The 22198-nt window shown below is 37.7% G+C and overlaps 3 protein-coding genes and 1 non-coding gene across 6 annotated transcripts in view; 3 read left to right on the top strand and 1 right to left on the bottom strand.

Annotated features, from left to right (window-relative positions):
- The window catches only part of abca1a (ATP-binding cassette, sub-family A (ABC1), member 1A), a 30020-nt gene extending 23897 nt beyond the window's left edge, over nt 1–6123 (top strand). For both annotated transcript variants that reach the window (XM_065295176.2, XM_065295175.2), the window contains exons 37-50: nt 78–255; nt 355–470; nt 598–742; nt 821–944; nt 1539–1668; nt 1762–1882; nt 1999–2061; nt 2142–2248; nt 2340–2481; nt 2561–2695; nt 3207–3310; nt 3495–3587; nt 3792–4035; nt 4594–6123. In XM_065295176.2, coding sequence (XP_065151248.2) covers nt 78–255; nt 355–470; nt 598–742; nt 821–944; nt 1539–1668; nt 1762–1882; nt 1999–2061; nt 2142–2248; nt 2340–2481; nt 2561–2695; nt 3207–3310; nt 3495–3587; nt 3792–4035; nt 4594–4734 — 1843 coding nt within the window. In that variant the 3' untranslated portion in view covers nt 4735–6123. The remainder of the gene's footprint in view (nt 1–77; nt 256–354; nt 471–597; nt 743–820; nt 945–1538; nt 1669–1761; nt 1883–1998; nt 2062–2141; nt 2249–2339; nt 2482–2560; nt 2696–3206; nt 3311–3494; nt 3588–3791; nt 4036–4593) is intronic.
- A 1262-nt stretch (nt 6124–7385) lies between these two features.
- On the top strand, nt 7386–7457 carry trnaa-ugc (transfer RNA alanine (anticodon UGC)). The gene has a single exon. It is a non-coding gene; the product is annotated as a tRNA-Ala (tRNA).
- Nucleotides 7458–8059: 602 nt separating this feature from the next.
- slc44a1a (solute carrier family 44 member 1a) lies at nt 8060–19135 on the top strand. Its single transcript, XM_065295223.2, has 16 exons — nt 8060–8508; nt 9360–9446; nt 9658–9800; nt 10441–10577; nt 10668–10761; nt 10906–11075; nt 11904–11993; nt 12079–12218; nt 14465–14651; nt 14874–15042; nt 15117–15273; nt 15357–15440; nt 16009–16146; nt 17251–17487; nt 17579–17656; nt 18798–19135. The coding sequence occupies exons 1-16, from the start codon at nt 8485–8487 to the stop codon at nt 18816–18818; spliced, it is 1956 nt and encodes a 651-aa protein (XP_065151295.2). The 5' UTR covers nt 8060–8484; the 3' UTR covers nt 18819–19135.
- A 482-nt stretch (nt 19136–19617) lies between these two features.
- On the bottom strand, nt 19618–22175 carry aptx (aprataxin). 2 transcript variants are annotated; one of them, XM_065295244.2, is made up of 9 exons: nt 22075–22175; nt 21854–21986; nt 21731–21777; nt 21076–21129; nt 20715–20924; nt 20487–20546; nt 20154–20380; nt 19967–20070; nt 19618–19880 (listed from the first exon to the last, which is right to left on the bottom strand). In XM_065295244.2, the coding sequence occupies exons 2-9, from the start codon at nt 21981–21983 to the stop codon at nt 19726–19728; spliced, it is 987 nt and encodes a 328-aa protein (XP_065151316.2). In that variant the 5' UTR covers nt 21984–21986; nt 22075–22175; the 3' UTR covers nt 19618–19725. The 2 variants fall into 2 exon arrangements, with proteins under 2 accessions (XP_065151316.2, XP_065151317.2); XM_065295245.2 differs by lacking the exon at nt 22075–22175 and having other exon boundaries at nt 20715–20976; nt 21854–21945.
- Between the last annotated feature and the right edge of the window lie 23 nt (nt 22176–22198).

The following is a 22198-nucleotide window of genomic DNA, read 5'->3' as shown; positions in this document are numbered from 1 at the left end:
AACCACGACACCGATTTACGCTTGTTTACCGATACGATCTGCATTTCTGACATTTTTTATCTTTATTCAACTGCCAGAATGACAACCTCAGTGGACGTGCTGGTGTCCATCTGCGTCATCTTCGCCATGTCCTTCGTCCCGGCCAGTTTTGTGGTCTTCCTCATCCAGGAGAGGGTGAATAAAGCCAAACACATGCAGTTCATTAGTGGAGTGCAGCCTTTGCTATACTGGCTGGCCAACTTTATGTGGGATATGGTAAGTTTAGTTTAAACTTCTTTAATAGATGGTCAGTACTGAATGATCCTCCTAGAAATAGTTTTTAAAAAAATAATAATTATATTCTTTCTCCTACAGTGCAACTACATTGTCCCAGCGACGTTGGTCATCATCATCTTCGTCTGTTTTCAGCAGGAAGCCTACGTCTCTTCCACTAACCTTCCTGTTCTTGCTCTATTGTTGTTGCTATATGGGTAAGACCCAAAGCATTATTATATCAACTATATTGATCGATTATAAATCACTTGAAGTGTATGTAGTATGAAAGAAGTGGCCATACATTATGATAAAATCCTAAAAATGCGTTTTGTGTCCTTGTAGGTGGTCCATAACACCCCTGATGTACCCGGCATCATTCTTCTTTAAGATCCCAAGTACAGCGTATGTGGTATTGACGAGCGTCAACATCCTCATTGGGATTAATGGAAGTGTGTCCACATTTGTCCTGGAGCTTTTTGGCAGCAACGTAAGTCAGATTCTGCTACTTCATGTAGATCAGATCTTTGAGAAAGTCTCATCATGATGTTTCTACTCATTCGTTCAGGAGATTGGCGGCATCAACAACATCTTGAAGAACGTGTTCCTGATCTTCCCTCACTTCTGTCTGGGCAGAGGTCTCATTGACATGGTGAAGAATCAAGCGATGGCTGACGCTCTGGAGAGATTCGGTGCGTAGCGTTCCTTTAAACACAAACCCACTTTTTTCCAGATTTATTTGAGCTATTACTGCAATCTACTGACATTGTTTATTATTATGAAAGCATTTTAATGCATATATTTTTCCTTTAAATGTAGAATCGCTATATTGCATTCTTACATTTCACCAGTTATACAAAACGTAATACTGTTAATATTATTAGGTTCTTTAGAATGGTGTTTTTTAAGGGTGTTTGTGTTGATTTGGCAAACGGTCCAGGTCTAAGTGTCAGTGGAATTGTGGACACAAAATGTTCTGGATGGTTTCCAGCAACCATCATTCGAATTGCAGCTTCTCGAACATTTTTTTTGTAAACAAAATCCTACTTTGAGAAAGACATCAGGACTGAATTAAGCAAAACATGTTACGAAAGGCAGACAGCACTGCATGTATCTTTCTGGGGAAAGCAATCCCATAATGCACTGCTAAAGGCTTATTGATAGTGATAGCAAAGAAGTGTTAATTTTAAATATATTTTTCAGTACTAAAAAGTATAAATAACTAGTTTTTATGTAAACTATTTAACTTCTAACATTTATTTTTTTTATATTTATTTGCATTTCAGGTGAGAATCGATTTCGGTCTCCTCTAGCGTGGGATATGGTGGGCAAAAATCTCTTTGCCATGGCTGTAGAAGGCGTGGTTTTCTTCACTATCACCGTTCTTATCCAGTATCGTTTCTGCATCAAGGCCAGGTGATGACCCAAAGCTTTGCTTTCAAGTGAACAAAAATGTGGAAAATGAAAATGCATTGCAAAATGTATATAACATATGTTTTGGTTTAATAGATCGGTTAGCACTAAGCTCCAGCCAATAGGAGAGGAGGATGAAGACGTGGCCAGAGAGAGGCAAAGGATTTTGGGAGGAGGGGGCCAGACGGACATCCTGGAACTCAAACAGCTCACAAAGGTTTGTGAAGTTATCAATTATTTAACATCTGGAACACTCAAGATAAATTTAATGATAGAAGTTATGGCATTAGAGTTGCTTTTCAGTTTTACAGAAATTTTTTTATGTTCACGCAGGTGTATAAGAGAAAACAGAAACCAGCTGTAGATCGACTTTGTGTGGGCATCCCGCCAGGAGAGGTGAGCTCACTTCCTTGTTTTCTGTAGTTTGCACGATAAAGATAAAATTATGTTTTTAACGATGATGTTTTCATCATCAGTGTTTCGGGTTACTCGGTGTGAACGGTGCTGGGAAGACGAGCACATTCAAGATGCTCACTGGAGATTCTGTGGTCACTAGCGGAGAGGCTTACTTAGCAGGCAAGAGGTAAAACAAATGAAACAACATAACGTAGCTTCCTCTTAAAAACAAATATTATGTTATAATTAATAATATGACCAAATTGTTGTTTTTGCAGCGTGTTGACAGAAATCGACGAAGTCCATCAGAACATGGGATACTGTCCGCAATTTGATGCCATCAATGACCTGCTGACCGGCCGGGAGCATCTGGAGTTTTACGCCATTTTGCGGGGCGTCCCGGAGAAAGAAGTGTGCGAGGTCCGTTGCCTTCGAGATGAGTGCATTATAATGTCAAAGCTAAAAAATGAGCAATCTAATTGGCGTTTGTTCGTTACAGGTGGCAGACTGGGGAATCCGTAAACTGGGACTGATTAAATATGTGGACAAACTAGCGGGAAGCTACAGTGGAGGAAACATGCGAAAACTCTCCACCGCCATGGCGCTCATTGGTTGCCCACCTGTGGTTTTCTTGGTGAGTGTGCGAATAATAAACTATTAACAAAAAGTTATTGATCGTTCAAACAAACAAACAAAAAAATCGTAGTTCTGGATTTTGGACAGTGGGGTTAAATATTTATATATTGGTACTACATTATTGTGCATGGCAAAACAAATGGGCGAAATCTTTTCCAAATAAAGATTTTATTGCCATTATACTAAACAACAAAACCTCCAACATTATATAAAAATCCCAAATAACACTACATATGTGCGTATTTGGGTCATCTACATTTCATAAAAAGCGCAGACCCTTGCAGACCTCTTTCTCTGAAAAACACCTATAAAGTATCTTTGTTTTTCCTTTTGGACGTTACCACATTTTTAAAGTGCCATAAAGTCCAGTCCAATTGGACTGGGCAGTTCATGGAAAGCAGCCCAGCACATTTCAACTCTCTGTCCATCATAATTGAGAAATATGATGACTCTACTGTTTATAGTGTTTGTTAAATTTGTGGTTAACCTGGCTGTCCCTGTTGTTATAGGACGAACCCACCACTGGGATGGACCCCAAAGCCAGACGGGCCCTGTGGAACTGCATCCTCAGCATCATTAAAGAGGGACGCTCGGTCCTTCTGACATCACACAGGTGAGACAGACTCTTACTTGTCTTTGTCATTTGATGTGTGCCACCTGACCTACCCAAGTCATGGTTTTGCAGTTTTATCATGCAGAATAACTTTTGGTTTGGTTTGTTACATGCAAAAGAGGTAGTAAAAGTGATTTTCATGTGACTTCTTCATTAACCATTACTGTAATGTGTTTCTATGCAGTATGGAGGAGTGTGAGGCTCTCTGCACTCGTATGGCCATCATGGTCAACGGCAGGTTTCGCTGTCTGGGCAGCGTGCAGCACTTAAAAAACAGGTAGGAACTTATACAACATCTGTTTAACATACACATTTATGAGGTGCATTCTGGGATACTTTGAAAATAATTCCTATGTATGCTAAAAAAACTTTTGTCAGGTCCAACACTATTTGGTCATATGCTTGAAAACAGCTACATTTGTAATTTTAAACAATGAGATTTTAAGAGCAGTATTCTGAAAGTCCTTTATTTCTGCACCAGGTTCGGGGATGGGTACACCATCATCCTGCGGGTGGCCGGTTCCGATCCGCAGCTGGAGCCGGTGATGGAGTTCATCGAGCGGGAGCTGCCGGGCAGCAACCTCAAAGAGAAACACAGAAACATGCTGCAGTACCAGCTGCCCTCCTCCCTTACCTCCCTCGCTCGCATCTTCAACATCCTCGCCAAGAACAAAGAGCAACTCCACATCGAGGATTACTCCGTCTCACAGACCACCTTAGACCAAGTAAGATCGCCTACTCGGATTAGTTTTGATTCTGGTTTTAATTCAAATTCACTTCAGCAAAACATTTACACATAGGCAGAGTTTAGGGGGGCCAGGGGGGCACTGCCCCACCAGACAAGAGCTAATTATTATTGTCTGAGCTATTAATAAAATAGAAATATGATATCATTTATATTTTATTCGTCTAATCTTAATATATTATTGTGTAGATGAGTACCCTAACTCTCACTATTCTCAAAGTATTGCGATACTCTTGTTTGCTAGTGGGTGCCCCTCAAGCAAAAACGCGAAACTCTGCTTATGCATTTAGGTGCTAGGTTATTGAGGTACATTAAAACTTTTATGAAAACAAAAAAGTTTGTGAATGACAAAACAATACAAAGTATAAATGCGCTGTGAAATGCAAACAAACCTAACAATAAAAGTATTTTATTGTATTTTAGTAACATAAAAATACACAGAAATTTGAAAATCTGATGCAAATGAAATGTAAAAACTAATAAAACTATAAAAATTGCTGATTTGCAAATAATCTAACCTATATTTCATTTTTTTAAGGTATTTGTTAATTTTGCCAAGGACCAAAGTGACGAGGACCACTTAAAAGACATTTCCATTAACAAAGGCGATGCCGTGGTGGACATTTCTCAACTAGACGCCTTCCTCACGGACGAGAAGGCCAAAGAGACTGTGGTGTGATCCACCGTGACCGCCATTCATGGTTACATTTTTTGTATTTCAGTGTGTGTTGCCCGCCTGAGGGTGTTGAACTTTAACCCACTACTGAAAGATACCAATGCAAATCAATGCAAAAGAATCAAAAGGAGTCAAATATACTGAAGACGCTGAGCCTGGCGCTCACCGCTAACTCTCAGTGTTTGTGAAACTTGAAGCCGTTCGATCCACTAGCGTTAAATGTTTGATTGACAAGACCTGTACGAAGATCAAATACATCAATCAGACACTGCCAACGAGATGTCTAATTCAGGGCCGACGTTCATCTCTTTATTTAGCGCAGGCTTAAAACTTTAAACTTTTCGAAGTTTTCTTTGTCTTTGTACTTTATTTTTACATATGCATTTAAAGCTATACTTATATGATGTTTTGAAAAAATGATGTGCAATGTTTCACTATTGTATTTGAAAGTGTTGTGCCTTGAATCAACACTCCGCTAATGGACGAAACATGATACCAGCTATTACTAGACGTGAAGCGGACGCCGAAAAATGATTTTACGAAACCCGAACAGATGGCTGGTCCTTAAGCGCACACTGTCCTCGGACCTATGGTGGGATTTACATCTACTGTGAAGACAGGGCCTGAAAACGGTTGCACCGATGTCGCTTTTTACTTAGTGAATTTGAACGTTTATTGCATGCTTTACGTAAATTCCACGTTTAGGACAACGATGTGAACTACAGCATGTCTTCTGTCCTGTTCCAAGAGCCATTCTAGCTTTGTTGTCTGAAGTATTTCCATGTGGGTATCAACGTGTGTACACTCATGAGGAGGGTCTTGGTGGGATTAACTGGGAGATTCATGGTCGTTACGTAAAAGTATTCAGTAAACCAAGAATAAATACTGGCAGTTACCTGTGGAACTGTACTGCAGCTATAATGTCCGTGCCAAACCGGGCCAATGGGTTTCAAATCTTCTTCAGGATCTTTTCATTAAACGTACATTTATGGTTCTGGTACAGAGTTGTTAAGAATGTGCCTCTTTATTTTATTAAAATTGTTACCATACAGCCATTTCAACCCATGGCACCTTTAGTGACCAAAAGTAATGAGGTGCTACATATAGATTTTTTCCAGATCCATGAGGTGCTTTTTAGTAAAACACCCTCGAAAAGTCAAGCAACAATCCCTGATGCACATTGGACGATGTGAAAGTAATAAATAGTATTGTCTTTGGTCCAAAACTAAAGCACTTTATGGTCTTGACATTCACACTTTTCAGAAATGAGACAACGGTGTGTTTAACGAAAGACGTTACTAGACATTAATATTGGATGTCCCACATGGCCATTATTTTCTGTGTTATAATGTATGTGTTTACAATTTAAATAATAAAAGATATTTCAGTCAACTTTGTGTCATTTCCTGTTCCTTGTAAAGATGCTGTGTGTCGTTCATAGATATGTACACTAGATGTCGTCTTGGCTACGGCAGTTCATTGGAACGAATGCGTCAAATAGAGCCGCCATCTTGTAACGGGAACCCCGCATCAGCGTCATTGTAAGCAATGGTGTGACGGAAATAAAATCACCATAAATCGTCATGAATGCGATTTTCTAGGTTTTCTTTTGGTTCGTTTAAACAGTCAGACATGTATTTAGCATTGAGTCCAGAAAAAAAATAAAGTTTTGATATTTTGAAAATCTACTTTTTCTAACTATAATGCATAGTGCTAGTAGCCCTAACATGAATATGCAGCACAAAAGTCCAGCATCGTCCATGAATTCGAAGTACAGGCGGAGATAGCAGCGTTACCTAGCTACTTCCAATGACAAGACCCCTGTTCCAAGATGGCGCCGGTTTTGACGCATGCTTAGAACCCCAAGGCGACATCTAGTGTATTTATCTATGTATGTCGTTTATGCGCCCCTAGCGGCGCCAAAATAAACTGCAAGACTGAGGAAACTGATGTCCTGACATTAGATTTAAGTTTAAATGAAGTCGTAATTTAAATAAAATTGAACATTGTCTTAAATAGGCTATCTATGTAACGTTATATCTAAATGTAACATTCAGACATAATTTTAAAACAATTTAAACTTTTTGACAAGGCATCTTCAGTAAATATTTTCTGTTAAGGTCAAATGTTTTTTTTTTCTTTGATATACACATGACATAAAACCCTTTGAAGGTACTTTTCTTTTTCATTGCCAAATAATTCGGTACAATATAAAACCATACAAATCGCGAAATTACATAGATTAGATTTACATTAAGAAAAGAAATGTAAATAAAATTAGCACTTTTTTTAAATCAACCTCAATGAAATAACAAAATCTAGAATAGTATTACTATTTTGCATAAATATATCATACGTTTAATTTATACACAAACGTCATTGACGGGTGGGATTTAGAAATAGGGACCAATCAGTTAGCAGCCTTTTCAGGGCATTAACCAATCAGAAATAGGGAAGTCAAACCTGTTCACTGACTGCATACTCAGAACGGGCTTTCACTAAATACTTGTCTGGTGCTTTAGGTCTGTTGTTTATATGACAATAGCGTAGTTTTGTGAAGCTCTCAATCTTTAAAACGTCAATATCATCAAAGTTTTTTTTTAAATATTTCAACTCAACCCTCTTAATCCTTATAAACGTCTGTGATTTTCAGCGGGGATGTAGCTCAGTGGTAGAGCGCATGCTTTGCATGTATGAGGCCCCGGGTTCAATCCCCGGCATCTCCACTTTAGTTTCACGGCTGAATATATCGTTTGTCTTGCGATGTTACTGTGTCCGTTCATATCCTAGCAAACAAATAAACTTTCAACAAAACAGTCATAACTAACGAACTACTAGTAAATCGTACTAACTCTATACGTTACGCGTTTAACAGGCTAACAACATGGACTTAAATTGGGAAAACAAGCCTATTTAATAGCGTTTGGATTTGTTGTGTTGACATCTCTGGACTTGACAATGTTAAAATTAGTTGGAAAATAAAAAAATACGCACTTTTCTAATCTGTCCGCTAGATGGCGCGAAAGTCCTAAATAAAGTCCCAAATCGGTTCACATGGATCATTTATTAAAATAGACCTTTATATTCCACTTCTCACTGTTATCATCCTACAATGTGTTTAGTATTGTTAACAATATAACACAACACAGTTTTATCTCCTAACATAACCGCTTACTGCCAAGTGATACACAAACGCGAACCGCTTTAAACGAGTCACTAAAGGAATCGGTTCAATCGAACGATTCATTCACGAATTGTACTTTGCAAGCTCAATGATAAAATCCGGTACACCAAACGTGTACATTTTTCTTAATCCGTATCTAGATTTTATTTACCCATGGAGGGTCCGGTTCGCGTGAACGTCTCTCCATACCCGGAGCGTAAGACATTTGATTTAATATTTGGTTCAATGGGGCAACTGGGACAGAGAAGGAGAACGCGACAGCTCCGCCCTCACCTTGTCACAAAATTCACCAGGGAGAATTGCAGCGCGTATGATCCTGAAATATACAACAAAATAATCATTCATTTACGAAGACCAGCGATCTGCATGTAAGAGACGGTAAATTTATGTGACGGTGGACGGCGCTTTGGTTTCTAAGGACATTTGAACGGGTTTATCTGGCACGTGTAACTTTCACGCCAAGTTTTCCCTGCAGAACGCGTCGAGCTCGCGGTGTTGGCGGGCGACTCCCTGTTTTTGGACTGTCTCTCGTGTGTTTGTAATTCAGATCAACTCAGGATTTTCCCACAATGGGATGCTGTGGGAGCACACAGGTAATGTATACAATACAACATTATGTAAATTCATGCGGATTCATATTTGAGATGTTTTTGAGTTGCGTGAAGTCTCGAAGTTGTGGTGGTAAACTTCACCTTACGAACAGACAATGAATGGTGTTTTATAAACGGTCTACATACAGAACTTAAACATGTTTAAAGTTTTAATAAGTGTTTTAACGAACCAGAAGCTGTAATAATATCAAAAGTAATCATGTGGGCAGATCTTTGTTTGTCAACAGTACATAAACTAATTTCCGGGTTTCGCCGACTAACCCAAGAGTTTCATTCACGCGCTTTATATGTTAGTTGACAACTTTATTTCTTTGTTCTTTGTTCTTTTTTCTTTGATTATGTCTTTCATGACTTTTTTTGTTTCTATGTCTTTCTTTCTTTTTTTCTTTCATGTCTTTCTTTCTTTTTTGTGCCTGCCTGTATGTATGTATGTATGTATGTATGTATGTATATATGTAAAAACAGCTCAAACCGGCATAAGCTGGTTGCTGGTTTAAGCTGGTCTTCCCAGCCCAGCAAAGCTTTTCAAGCTGGTCCAGTTTGACCCGCTTAGTCCAGTTTAAAAAGTGACCAAAACACAGCCAAACCATCTTGCTAAACCAGCTAAAACCAAGCTGGGAGACCAGCTAACTGGTTTTGGCTGTTATTTTCAGTAGTCTTTCTTTCTCTTTTTTTTACATATCTTAACTGGTTTCCTAATATGCATAAAGCTGGTTTAGTATAGTAATATTTGCATGCATGGACAAGCTGATTTACAATGTAATGATAAAGTGCAAGTAATTTGAAATAGTTGAAATGTAGCATCACACTGTCTTGTTATCTTTGTTTTACAGAAGAAGCGAGACTGGAAACCATTGGAGCAGAGGAAGTGCACGGATATCCCATGGCTCCTCCTGTTTATCCTCTTTAATATCGGCATGGTATGTGACTCCGTATTGTATCAAAACAATCTTAAATATAGTTAGACTCTATGAGGTTGAAATTAACCAGTGCTCAGGAAACAAACACCAAATCATACTGTCATCTGTATCATACTGTCTATATTGCATTTCAAATTTTTAAATATTTACTATATGTACTAAAGATTTTCCTGAAAAGTAAATTTCTCATTTTCCTGTCTTTTCATGGCAGCTCTGCATCTGTGGTTTTGCCATAGCAACCGGAGCCGCATCCAGACTCATATCCGGGTACGACAGCTATGGGAACATCTGCGGTCAGAAGAATTCTGAAATCCCAGGAATTGAACTCAGTGGCCAAGATCACACCTCCAGAAAGTTCGTACAAGCCAGAATTGTTTACGCTTTTTAACAATAACCAATGCATTGTCATTGATTCACTGCAACAAACACGTATTCAACAACATAACTAAGTGAATAGTTTAGCCTGTAAGAGGTTTGATGTCAGTAAAGTGTTTATATGATGAGGTGATTTCTTTCCACTGAGAAACATTTTATCACTAAAAAGTAGGGCTGGGAAAAGATTAATCGCGATTAATCGCATACAAAATAAAAGTGATTTTTGGCATAATATATGATTGTGTGCTGTGTGTAATTATTATGTACATATAAATACACACACATTCATGTTTGTATTTAAGAAACATTTACATGTGTATATATATTTATTTATATTTTTATATATTCTATATTATATATAATTTAAAAAAATTGATATATAAAAAAAAATCTGACATGAATATATGTATGTGTGTGTGGTTAAATATACACAATAATTACACACAGTACACACACATATATTATGCAAAAAATAACTTTTATTTTGTGTGCGATTAATCGCGATTAATATTTTCCCAGCCCTACTAAAAAGGATAAATTTCTTTGTTAACCAATAATTCTTCCATATTTGTTTTCTATTCCATATGCATAACATTCAATGTGTATGGCTTTATCACAGGTATGTGTTTTTCCTGGATCCCTGTAACATTGATATATTGAAAAGGAAGATTAAATCTGTTGCTTTGTGCGTCTCAAAATGCCCAAAGACTCAGCTGACGTCTTATGAGGATCTCACTCTTTTTTCAACAACTAATGGTAAGTTAGAGATTCATTTAGAGGAGCTGAAATAAGTATTTTAATGCCCTACTGACATTTTGATTTTCAATATGATTGTTTCTATTTTAGGATCAAATTTATGCTCCTATGAAATAAAACCGGAGACGTATTCCTCTGACCCAGATAGAGCTACAAAATGCCCCAAACTGCCTGTTCTTCCGAGGTAAACACCCAGGAAATCAAAAAATGTTAACAAGACTGTAATGTAATATAAACCTTATTGACTGTGCCAAACACTTATTTTAATATAATAATATAAGTATAATGCATTTTCATTGATATTTGTTTCTGTGTTTATTGTTTGTAGTGCATCATTACCTGTATTTCATCGCTGTATGCCAGTCGATATTTCCTGCTACTCCAAGTTTGCGGAGGCATTCATCACGTTCGTCAGTGATAACAGTGTGGTGCACAGGGTTGTAGCCGGTGTGATGACCTCCAAAGAGATTATTATGGGCCTGTGTCTGCTCGCTCTCGGTGAGATCACTACATGTGACTTTTAACAATCTTATTTGTGACCCTGGACCGTAAAGCCAGTCATTAGGGTCAATTTTTTGAAATTGAGATCTTCTGAAAGATGAATAAATAAGCTTTTCATTAATGTGTGGTTTGTTAGGACAAACTGAGATACAACTATTTGAAAATCGGGAATCTGAGGGTGCAAAAATCAAAATAATGAGAAAATCGCCTTTTAAAGTCGTGCAAATTAAGTCCTTAGCAACACGTATTACTAATGATGAATACATTTTTGAAATATTTACTGTAGGAAATGCACTTAATATACTAATGATTTTTGGCATAAAAATCTGACCAATTAACGATTAATCGCAACTAATCGTTTGGAGAAAAAAGTTTTTGTTTACATATTATATGTATTTATATATAAATACATAATAATATAGAATTATTATACACAATACATACACACACACACACACATGATGTAATCAAAAACTTTTATTCAGCAAACGATTAGTTGCGATTAATCGTTATGCAGCCCTTATTTCACCCATACAATGTATTTTTGGCTATTGGTACAAATATACCTGTGCTACTTTCAACTAGTTTTGTGGTCCAGAGTCATGTTTGTTAACAATAAGCATTAAAACAGTTGTTAATTTTTTTATTCATATTTGATAAACAAATAGCAAAGTCAGTGTGGCCTTGTAAGTTTGCGAGAAGTCATTTTGTTGTCACATATGAGTGAAATCACAAAACAAACTTTTATGAACAAATGTAAAACTGCTCTTGAGTTCATCATTAGAGACTTAATGATTATAACACTGTTCTGTATGTCTCCAACAGTTCTGTCTCTGATTATGATGGTTGTGATCCGCTACATCTCAGTTGTTCTGGTGTGGGTTCTGACGGCTGTCGTGGTCGTCGGCTCAATCGGTAAGACGTTAGCTTTACGTTAAAACTGATTCAGGAACCTAATATCACACCATGAGTGAGATGAGATGCTATTTGTTTGTGTCAGGTGGTTCTGGTGTTCTGTGGTGGCTGTATGCGGATCACAAACAGTCTATGAACGCCACTCTTCCTGCTAATGAACTGCAGGTGGCCAACGACAACCAGAAAGCCCTACTCGTCTACGCCATTGGAGCCACTGTCTGCACGGTATGATCTGATACTGTTTTCTGCAGTGTAAAGAAAGTATGTGGGGTACAGTATGTGCATTCAATTTCTGGATGTGGACCTACTACATGTGTCAAATGCTGTTTACAACAGAGCATATTTTATTGCCCATAATGCATTGTAAATAGAAAAACACCTGGAATGCAATGTGATGATATTATGCGACAAACATTACTTTTTAACGCTATTTATTGAAAGTAGTTTTCAGCGTATATTACATACAGAGCAGTAAAGGCCAGTTTTTCATTCTAAGCATTAGCTGTCAATTATATAACTATTAATCCAGTTTTACATTGTGTCAAAACCAGGGCCGGCGTCATGGGGGGGCATTCGCGGGCAGTGCCCCCCCGAACAGGTTGTTGTGCCCCCCCTACAAAGTTTTTTATTAATTTAATATATATATCAAGAATAATTAAAATAAATTAAACATTGAATGTTTCATGACTTGTAATGTAATCAAATGAGGAAAATATAGTTGATATATGTTTTCTTTAATTAAAAAAGACCAGTTTCTCTGATTGGATGTATTTCCGCGTCTCACCCGTCTTAAGTCTTTAGCATATTTGTGACTTGATACTAGCAACGTGTTTTTTCGCGGCATTTTATGGATTGTGTAAAATATGGATATTAGAACATTTAGAACGAACCAGCACCGCCTGCTTCATTTGACTTAATGAAAACACAGACTGGCTCAAACTCAGAGATTAGAGGTGAGGTGGAATTTACAAATCTACAGGACACTGTTTTAAGCTTTTAAGGAAGTTTAATGTTCTTACACGCCGTCTTCAGCTATTTCAAAGGTAAGTTAGCGATGTTTTAAATTACATAAGCTTAAATGTGAAGTGTGGCTATAGACCGTTAACAGCATTACGACGTGATTATGGTAAAGCGGCTTTTTTAAAGCTAGGACGCGGTGTGCGCTGTGCTATGAAACCCATTCATTTCAATGGCTTGCGCCGCGCGAGGTCGGTTTGTTGTTACGTCGAGTAGCGCGAGCGCAGTGGAGCTCAGGTTGCGCTCACGCCGCGGTCGAAGTTCAATAGTTTTGCGCATAGTTTGTGGTCTTTTGCACTTTATACGGGAAATGAGCTGACAGTCTAGTTGTATGAGTGTGTGCTTGATGTATTTGTTGTTTTAATGTCTTGTTTTTGCAAGTTATTGTTGCTATTGCGTGCCCCCCGTTTGAAGCCGAGTGCCCCCCTGTTAGTTATGGTCTGGCGCCGGCTCTGAAAACAGCAGCTCTGGCTCAAATCTCATTGGATGGTCTGTTTGTTCACTGTACATAGTGAAAAAATTTGACGTGCTGGTCAAAAAAAGTCGCTTTTTTTTAAAGCGTGGATAATCATGCCCAGTGTAAACAGTAATCTATTGTTTTATTGTAGCGCGTTATCACTGGGAATATTCATATTGTATATGAGTGTCAGTGTTAAAAAGCCTCACTTGGGGCTTTATAATAATAGTTAACTGTGCTATGAGCTTTTTTATTTTATAAGCTTTTAAAATTTTTTTCGAACTAATATTGCTAATATAAGTTAAATGGAGTTTTTATTTCAGTTTTAGTTTAGTTTTAAAGCCGAAGAAAGTCTATCCATTCTTTATGGAAGTAATCCACATGGCTTCGGTGGGTTAATAAAGGCCTTCTGAGGGCAATCGATGCGATTTTTTTATTTATTTATTTATTTATTTTTAGTTTTACAAACTAATAAATGTAACTCTAATGGTGCATTCACACCAGCCGCGGTAGAGGCGGAAAAAACGCCCTATTTGCGCGTAGTTGGACGCTTGAACAATTTAGTTTACTCCCTTCATTCGCGCATGAAATTCTAGTCATTCGAGACACTCACACAGAAATTCGCGTCATGGGAGGGGCTTCTACGACTCCGCTGAGACAACGCTCGCTTCCTGTAATCACGTCACTTCTACAGCAAGGTCCTAACTGGTTAACGTGGCGCGAAATCCGCCGAGGTTCAGATTTTTAAACTTGCGTATTTCGCGCCGCAGGATGCCTAATCACGTCTTTGCATTGACTTAACATGTAAATCACTCACGCTTGCCGCCTCTAACACGTCTGGTGTGTTATGTTTTAGCATCTTCAAAGTTGTCATGGCATGCTTTACCTATTTGTAGAAACATACTTTTGGCATTTTATCACTCCGCTTCTTGAGGTCTTACCCTTTACATGCTTATAAACCTGCTGGTTATGAAGCTGACAGATGTTTGTGTATCAGGTGATTTTGCTCTTGCTGATGTTCTTCATGAGGAAGCGTGTGGCCCTCACCATTGCTTTGTTTCACGTGGCTGGTAAAGTCTTCACACATCTGCCTTTACTGGCACTGCAGCCCTTCTGGACCTTCCTGACCCTCATGTGCTTCTGGGTTTATTGGATCACCGTTCTTATGTTCCTGGGAACGGCAGGTATGTTAAATATATCATGATAAAACCTCAATACCTATACTTTTAATGACATCTACTCAAAATAGTTCAATTGAAATATATAAAGGATATTTACATTAACATATTATGCAGGTGCCCCGAAGTTCAAATCTTTGCTCAGTTTCAGATTTTTTTGTCTCCTGTCCTATGTATTAAAAGCTTAAAGCAGGCACGTACTGATGATCTGCTATCGTGTTTCTACAGGAAGTCCAGTGAAGAACAATCAGACGGGTTTGGTGGAGTTTCATATGGACGGGCCACTGCAATACATGGTTTGGTACCACGCTGTGGGTCTCATCTGGATCAGCGAGTTTATCCTCGCCTGTCAGCACATGACCGTGGCGGGAGCTGTTGTCACGTACTACTTCACCAGGTCAGAGGTCGGGGTCATGAAGTCTTCACATCTCAGTGTGAGAGTTTATTAACCGTGTCTTTGTGTCACTGTAGAGATAAATCCCAGCTGCCGTTCACGCCCATAGTGTCGTCTGTCCTGACACTAATGCGATATCACCTGGGCACTGTGATTAAAGGAGCCTTCATCATTACTTTAGTGGAGATACCACGGCTTATTCTCAGCTACATCCACACTCAGCTGAAAGGAAAGGTGAGGTCATGCGTTTATAAGCAGAAACGCTTGACTTTATCACTTACAGACTTTTACATAAATCTTGTTTTTTTTGGGGGCAGGAAAACGCCTGTGCACGCTGCATGCTGAAGGCGTGTATCTGCTGTCTGTGGTGTTTAGAAAAGTGTCTTAATTACCTCAACGTGGTGAGTGCATTCAGTCAGTATTATTCAAAAAAAAGTTAAGCATATGTTGTCATTTATGCTTTAATTCCCGTTTCTCATATGGTTAAACGATTACTCCACTTTCATGAGAAAAATTCCTGATAATTTACTCACCCGCATGTCATCCAAGATGTTTATGATTTTTTTTTTTTGTTGAGAAAAAATAGTGGACCCAATGGTTTAAAGGTCCCATCTGCAGTTTCAATGCAGCTTCATATGGCTCTAAACAATCCCAATTGAGGCATAATAGTCTTATCTAGCGAAACTATTTTTATTTTTTGCAACAAAAAAAAATAATGCACCATATAATACCGTTGGGCTCAATTGAAGTCCACTATATGAAGAAAAATCCTGGAATGTTTTCCTAAAAATTTTTATTTTATTTTCGACTGAAGATAGAAAGACAAACATATTGGATGACTTGGGGGTCAGAAAATGTTCCTATAAAAAGTGGAGTAATCCTTTAAGCATTGTGCATGCAATGTAAAGAATGTATGTTCAGTTCTTAAGTTATTGGCAGTTTATTTTGATGATTTTTTTTCTTTTTCAGAACGCGTACACAGCAACAGCGATTAACAGTACAGGCTTTTGTACGTCCGCGCGAGACGCTTTGTTCCTGCTGGCTGAAAATGTTCTGCGTGTAGCAGCTATCAACAGTGTTGGGGACTTTGTCCTGTTCTTAGGAAAGGTATTTATTAGGTTTTATTATTTTGAAATTACTTTTATATTTTAAGTTTTCAAGTTAATTTTAGTTTAATTTTTTCTAACTTCGATATGAGCTTTTGTCATTTTATTTAGCTATTTTTTTCTATTATTTCTAACTAATATTGCTAATTAAGGTTAAATGCAATTTTTATTTCCGTTCTAGAACTTCTAGTTGAGTGTTAATTTTGTTTCAGTTAATAATTGTAATGGCTCAACTTTTTTTTACTAAGGCAATATTTTTAATTATCATTTACCTATATTTTTTTGTTCCAATTAACAAACATATTTTTAATATGTTTAGTTTGTTTTAGTTAAATATAATTAGAGGAATTGAAGAGTTCAGATGCAAAAGCCGCTAAACCGGCAAACTGAGACGATTGTAACCGAATGCTCTCGACACAATTACCTCTTAAATATGGTTAGGTTTCTTCAAAAAGAAAAACATTTAAGGCAAAAAGCTATGATAATTGCATTTTTGTGAAGAACATTGGATTGAGATCAGATCAGTGATCTTCAAAACATAGTTTGAACTGTTTGCCCTAAGGTAAAAGTTTATTTTATAAGTTTGGTAAGAGTGCCACATGGTGGATAAAAGTTGAAATATGGATTGCTGTAAAAACTCGTCATTGGCAGGGAAGTGTTTTCTCTTAAAGGAAAAACACCACCATTTTTCAATATTTTACTATGTTCTTACCTCAACTTATACACATTTTTACATACTTATCTTTTTTTAATTCGTGCATTTAATCTTTTTGAAGCGTGTCGTGAATGTTTTAGCATTTAGCCTAGCCCCATTCATACCTTAGGATCCAAACAGGGATAAATTTAGAAGAAACCAAACACTTCCATGTTTAAAGACTGTTACATGAGTAAGTATGGTGGGACAAAATAAAACGATTTTTTAAAGCGGAAAATAAATTAGAACTATATTGTATGGCGGAAGAGCACTTAGTTTGAAATATATATTTCCCCTATATATTAAAAATGTAAAATATCTGTGATAAAATGAGGGTGAATAATTTCAGACAATTTTCTTATTTCCAGCTGTGATATGAGATCCTCTAACAGGTTTGTCTTTTGCTCACAGATCTTGATCGTATCGTGCACGGCGTTTGCAGGCGTCCTTGCGCTGAACTATCAGAGAGAATACACCGTATGGGTGCTGCCTCTCATCATAGTGTGCGTGTTTGCTTTCCTGGTGGCTCACTGTTTCCTGTCCATCTTTGAGACTGTAGTAGACGTACTATTCCTCTGCTTCGCCATCGACACCAAGAACAATGACGGCAGCCCGGGCAGCGAGTATTACATGGACAAAGAGCTTATGGTGAGCGCAGTATGCACAAGGCAGTGCTACAATATTGAAAACATTGCAATTTTAACATTTTATCTGTTTCTGTCTCCAATCGTTCATGTAGGAGTTTGTAGAGAATGCAAGGAAAGCCACTGAGCAGGACAGCAAAGGGAAAGGTAACCCCGGAGAAATGAAACCTATGGTGAGTATAATAGGGATTTATATCATCTTAGTTTAATTTGATCAGTTCAAATCGAAAGATTGTTAACTTTGCTACATACACACCAAACGCAAAGCACCGTGTTCCTTGCTCCAGATTACTCGCGTGATTTAACTTTGTGTCATGCAAATTTTTCGCTTTATATGAATATTTTCAACTTGCATGGCAGCTGTGTGGCGTTTTCTATGCCCTTGCTTACCAGAAGCATTTCTGACGCGGCGCTGCTCTGCCAGCCTATTCTGTATGCATGTATGTTTCCTATTGATAATCTGACCTGATGCTTCCAAGACGCTTGCGTGTGGCGTGAAAAATAGGTGTCGGTCCTATTCCTAGCATGCTCGCGTTTTTGAGACGTGCGTGTCATGCAGGCGATGTGCACGGTCAAACCTGCTAACATGGGAGCCTAAATTAAAACGGACACGCCGCGCAGCTGAGACGCTCACGCCACGCATCTGGTCTGAATCGGCTCTTAGACAACAACATGTTTGTCCTATGGGGGCTACCGTAGCTTCTCTATGTGTTTCAAAACGGAGGGGTGAGCTGTTGACTGAGCCGTTGGTTGCAATTCTCAGTCTCACCACTAGATGTCGCTAAAATCTACACGGTGGACCTTTAACTGTGGGTTTACACCAGCAGCGTTTAAGGCGCAAATTCGCATCTACCACGTCTAGTTGCTGCTTGAACATTTTGAGTTTACTCGCGCGTGAAATTCTAGTCATCGAGACATTCACACGGAAATTCGCATCATGGGGAGTGGCTTCTGCGACTCCGCTTGCTTTCTGTAATTACGTCACTACTAGAGCAAATTTTTCAACTTGCGCATTTCCCGCGGCAGCGCTTAATTCGCGCCATTCACGCAAATGAGGTGGAATCACATCTACCGTGTCGCGCTAAACACCTCATTTGCACCCGAGACCTCCAGACGCGCGTCAGCGCATGTTCACATTGACTTAACATTGAAATCACTCGCGCTTGATGCCTCTACCGCGGCTGGTCTGAACGCAGCATAAAAGATTGAGTGATTGATAACTCAAATATGGCACATTTTATAACAAAAAAGCTTGTTACACTTAATGTGACATATATGTTTGTATATTCAATCAAAATGTTTTTGGTGTTTCAGACTGGAGGCACAACGGCTTGATGAAGACCAGCATATATTACAAAAACCAACACTCCACTTTGGAGATGCACAAAAGCTTTTATTCAGGGATCACGTGACATGGTTTTGTCATAACAACTTTGGCAAGTTTTAGTTTAAAAAGCTAAATGCAAATGAGTGCATCTAATATCTCAGGACAGACGCAGGAGTTAGAAGAAATGTGGAATTTTTTACTCGAACACTAGTTTTGCTCCCAATATTTTATTATAAAGGATAAAAAGTTATTTGATTATTTGTTTTAGAGCATTTAGAAAATTTAAATTGTATTTACATAGTCAATTTCTGCTCTATAAAACTTACAAACAAAAGATGCATTTTTAATTCAGTTAGAAAAGCAATAAAAGTAAGTCTGTGAAATCTATTTTTAGAAAACTTTTGACTTTGCAATGGTGCTTTTTGTATTTTTATCTTGTTTTTTTTTTTTTTTTTTTGATGTAAAATATGACTGCGATAAACATTAAAAATGACTTCGACTTTGTATTTATATGTTAACTCATCTGTGAAAAATGTTAGCATGTTTGGAGTTTAGTGTCAATTCCTTGGTGTCTAAGCACCATCTGCAAACAGATTTCATTTGAGACTTCGGATACTAAGTTTTCATTTCTATTGTGCCAATGTAACCTCTTTAACAGTGCATTTATATGATGTGTATGTATACATATAGGGTAACCACATTTGAAAACACTTGATTAAAAACCAAAGAGATGTGCAAACTGCCGCTGATTCATTATTGTTTCTGCATCAAATCTTAAAAGCCTAGAATTAATATCAGAATCCCAGATCAAAACAAATCCAAGCTCTTTAATTCAGAACAAATGCAATTTGACTTTAAAGACCAAAAGTAAAGTTAACCAAAGCCAAACTCTCAAACGTCTTGTAAATGAGCAATTTAAGAAGACCGGTGAGACAAAAGATGTTCTTTCAATTTTGGGATTGTTGGTTGCTCTTTACGGCAAATGTGACAGCGTAGAGGAAGCTTTAGTAATTCACTCGTGCCTTCCTTAACGGTCACCTTCCCATCCGCTTCCAGCATCGCAATAACATCTGCATGAAGACAAAGCATGACTTTATTTCATCTAAAAGAACAAGCTGTTCCATAATGTGATGAATTTCCCAAATGTTCCTCTTACCTTGAGATTCAATGAAGTATTCGGTAGTGAAGGAATTCCAATGTTTCTTGTTCTTCAAACAAGGTGAATCAAAGTCTTGGCTGATCACGTGCAGGTGGACGTGACTAGAGAAAATACATAGCATACATTATAGACATGTCACACAAGCTCCGCCCTTCCCCATATCAGCAGCCGGATTTCGGTGTACCTCATGCTGGGAATTGCGTGGTAGCCCAGACGGAATCGGAGTTTCTGAGCGTCTGGGGACTGCTGCACCATTTTGTCTCCAACCTTTTGCATGTGTTTGAGCAGATCGCAATGCTCCGATCTCAAAACCTTTAAACTGGAGATCGAGTCCCACGGCAACACCAGCCAATGGTATCTCGCCTTCGGATACTTGTCTTTGATGACCACCACCCTATCGTCTTTATACACCTGAGGAGAAGAGCAGATATGTTATCTCTGATGAGTTTATCTAACATGGTCTACAGCCATGTACAACATAAAATTATACAATATAGACGAATCATTTAATGTATACCTGCATCTTTGGGTCCTGCATTGAAGCTTTAAGGCCTTGACTCCAATGACCTGCAGATTCCTTAAAAACATAAAAAACTAGTTTAAATACACAAAGTCTCTGAATAGAAATGTGGGCATTTAATTGTCTCATTAGCAACATCTTATGAGGGTCACAATTTATGCATAATAAAGTAGTCCTTGTTCATGAGGAACTAATAAACCCTTTCCTTACATTGAAGTAACTTACTGATTTATCAGAGCTTGGTGTTGGAGTCTTTTTTGGTGGAGGTGAATCCATCGAGTGATGGTCTGAATGGGGCATTATATTTGCAGGGTGTGGTCTTTTTGAGGCTTTAATGTTGTCTGAAGCAGATCTGGGCGTCTCTTCTGTGAACTTCACTGTGTATGGATAGAGTTGATTGACCATGTAAAGCCTTTGGCCCGGCTTTATCGTCACCTGGTTGTAGAGGTGGGTGACATGTGGTTTGAAGGTTGTTAAGACCGATAACCTGTGCAATATAGCATTAATTACAAGAGAATAGGACATCTTTGGGTGAACCTTATGGAAATGACAAGGAAAAACCTATCCATGGTCTCACAGTGTTTACCTGATTGCCTTTGCCCACAACCACACTGTCCACATTTGTAGGATTCACACCTAACTGTAACGAATAAAGAAGATTAAATAGAAAGGCAGAAATGTATTGGCTATAGCGTGAGAAAGACCCTTTTTTTTTTTGAGTAAAATAATTAAGTACTTACCGAAACAAAATTAAAATAAAAAAATTTAATAAATTAAAATTAAGTAAAAATATTATTTGTCATTTAATGCTTGCCTTTTGAATGTTAAAGGGCTGCCTAATGAATGAATCGTTTGCAGAATAAAAGTTTTTGATTACATAATATATGTGGGTGTACTGTGTATAATAATTATGTATATATAAATATACACACATGCATGTATATATTTAAGAAATATTTGCATGTTTTTTATATTTAAATATAATTTTATTATATATAAATATATTTATTATACATCTATTTTTTCTAAAATGTATACATGCATGTGTGTGAATTTTATTTATTCATTTAAATAAATAAATAAATATATAAATATATATATATAAACAGGGATTTATTTTAATGACAAAATTTCAAATAAGAAAGCAAGTGACTAATATCGGTTTTAACAAAAAAAAAATCCTAGGTTTAAACATACATTTTTATATTGTCCCCTTAGTATTATATAATATCCAGACATACCTGTTTAACACTGATAAATCCTCTGTTGCAATCAGCTCTCAGTTCAACTGCAAAATAAAGCAGGTTTACTGTTAATCTGTTTTCATTTGTTGAACATTAAAATGGCTGATGCGATATATTCACCTTGCTCCCTGGAACACTTTTTGTCTTTTATTTTAGTTTCTGGTCCTCTACCCAGAATCACAGTTTGATGGTGTACAAGCTGAATGGGTTTATGAAAATCATCGTCACTTACCAGCCAGCAGACAGGCATTTCCTTCAAAACATGACAAATAATAAATAATAAAACGCACATCAAAAACATTAACTTTACATATTCAACAGGTAAAGCGTTAATTTATTACCACACAAATGTGTTGGTGTAATATATCTTGAGCAGAATGAGTGATCGCAGAAGAATAAACAACAGTGCACGCTTCAAAACATGACGCAGTCTTCTTCGTGGACGTGCAGTCAAACACAGAGAAG

This window comes from Paramisgurnus dabryanus, chromosome 4 (genome assembly GCF_030506205.2).
Source record: "Paramisgurnus dabryanus chromosome 4, PD_genome_1.1, whole genome shotgun sequence".
Lineage (NCBI taxonomy): Eukaryota > Metazoa > Chordata > Actinopteri > Cypriniformes > Cobitidae > Paramisgurnus > Paramisgurnus dabryanus.
The sequence above is the reverse complement of the archived record's forward strand: the minus strand, read 5'-3'. Positions and strand labels throughout refer to the sequence as shown.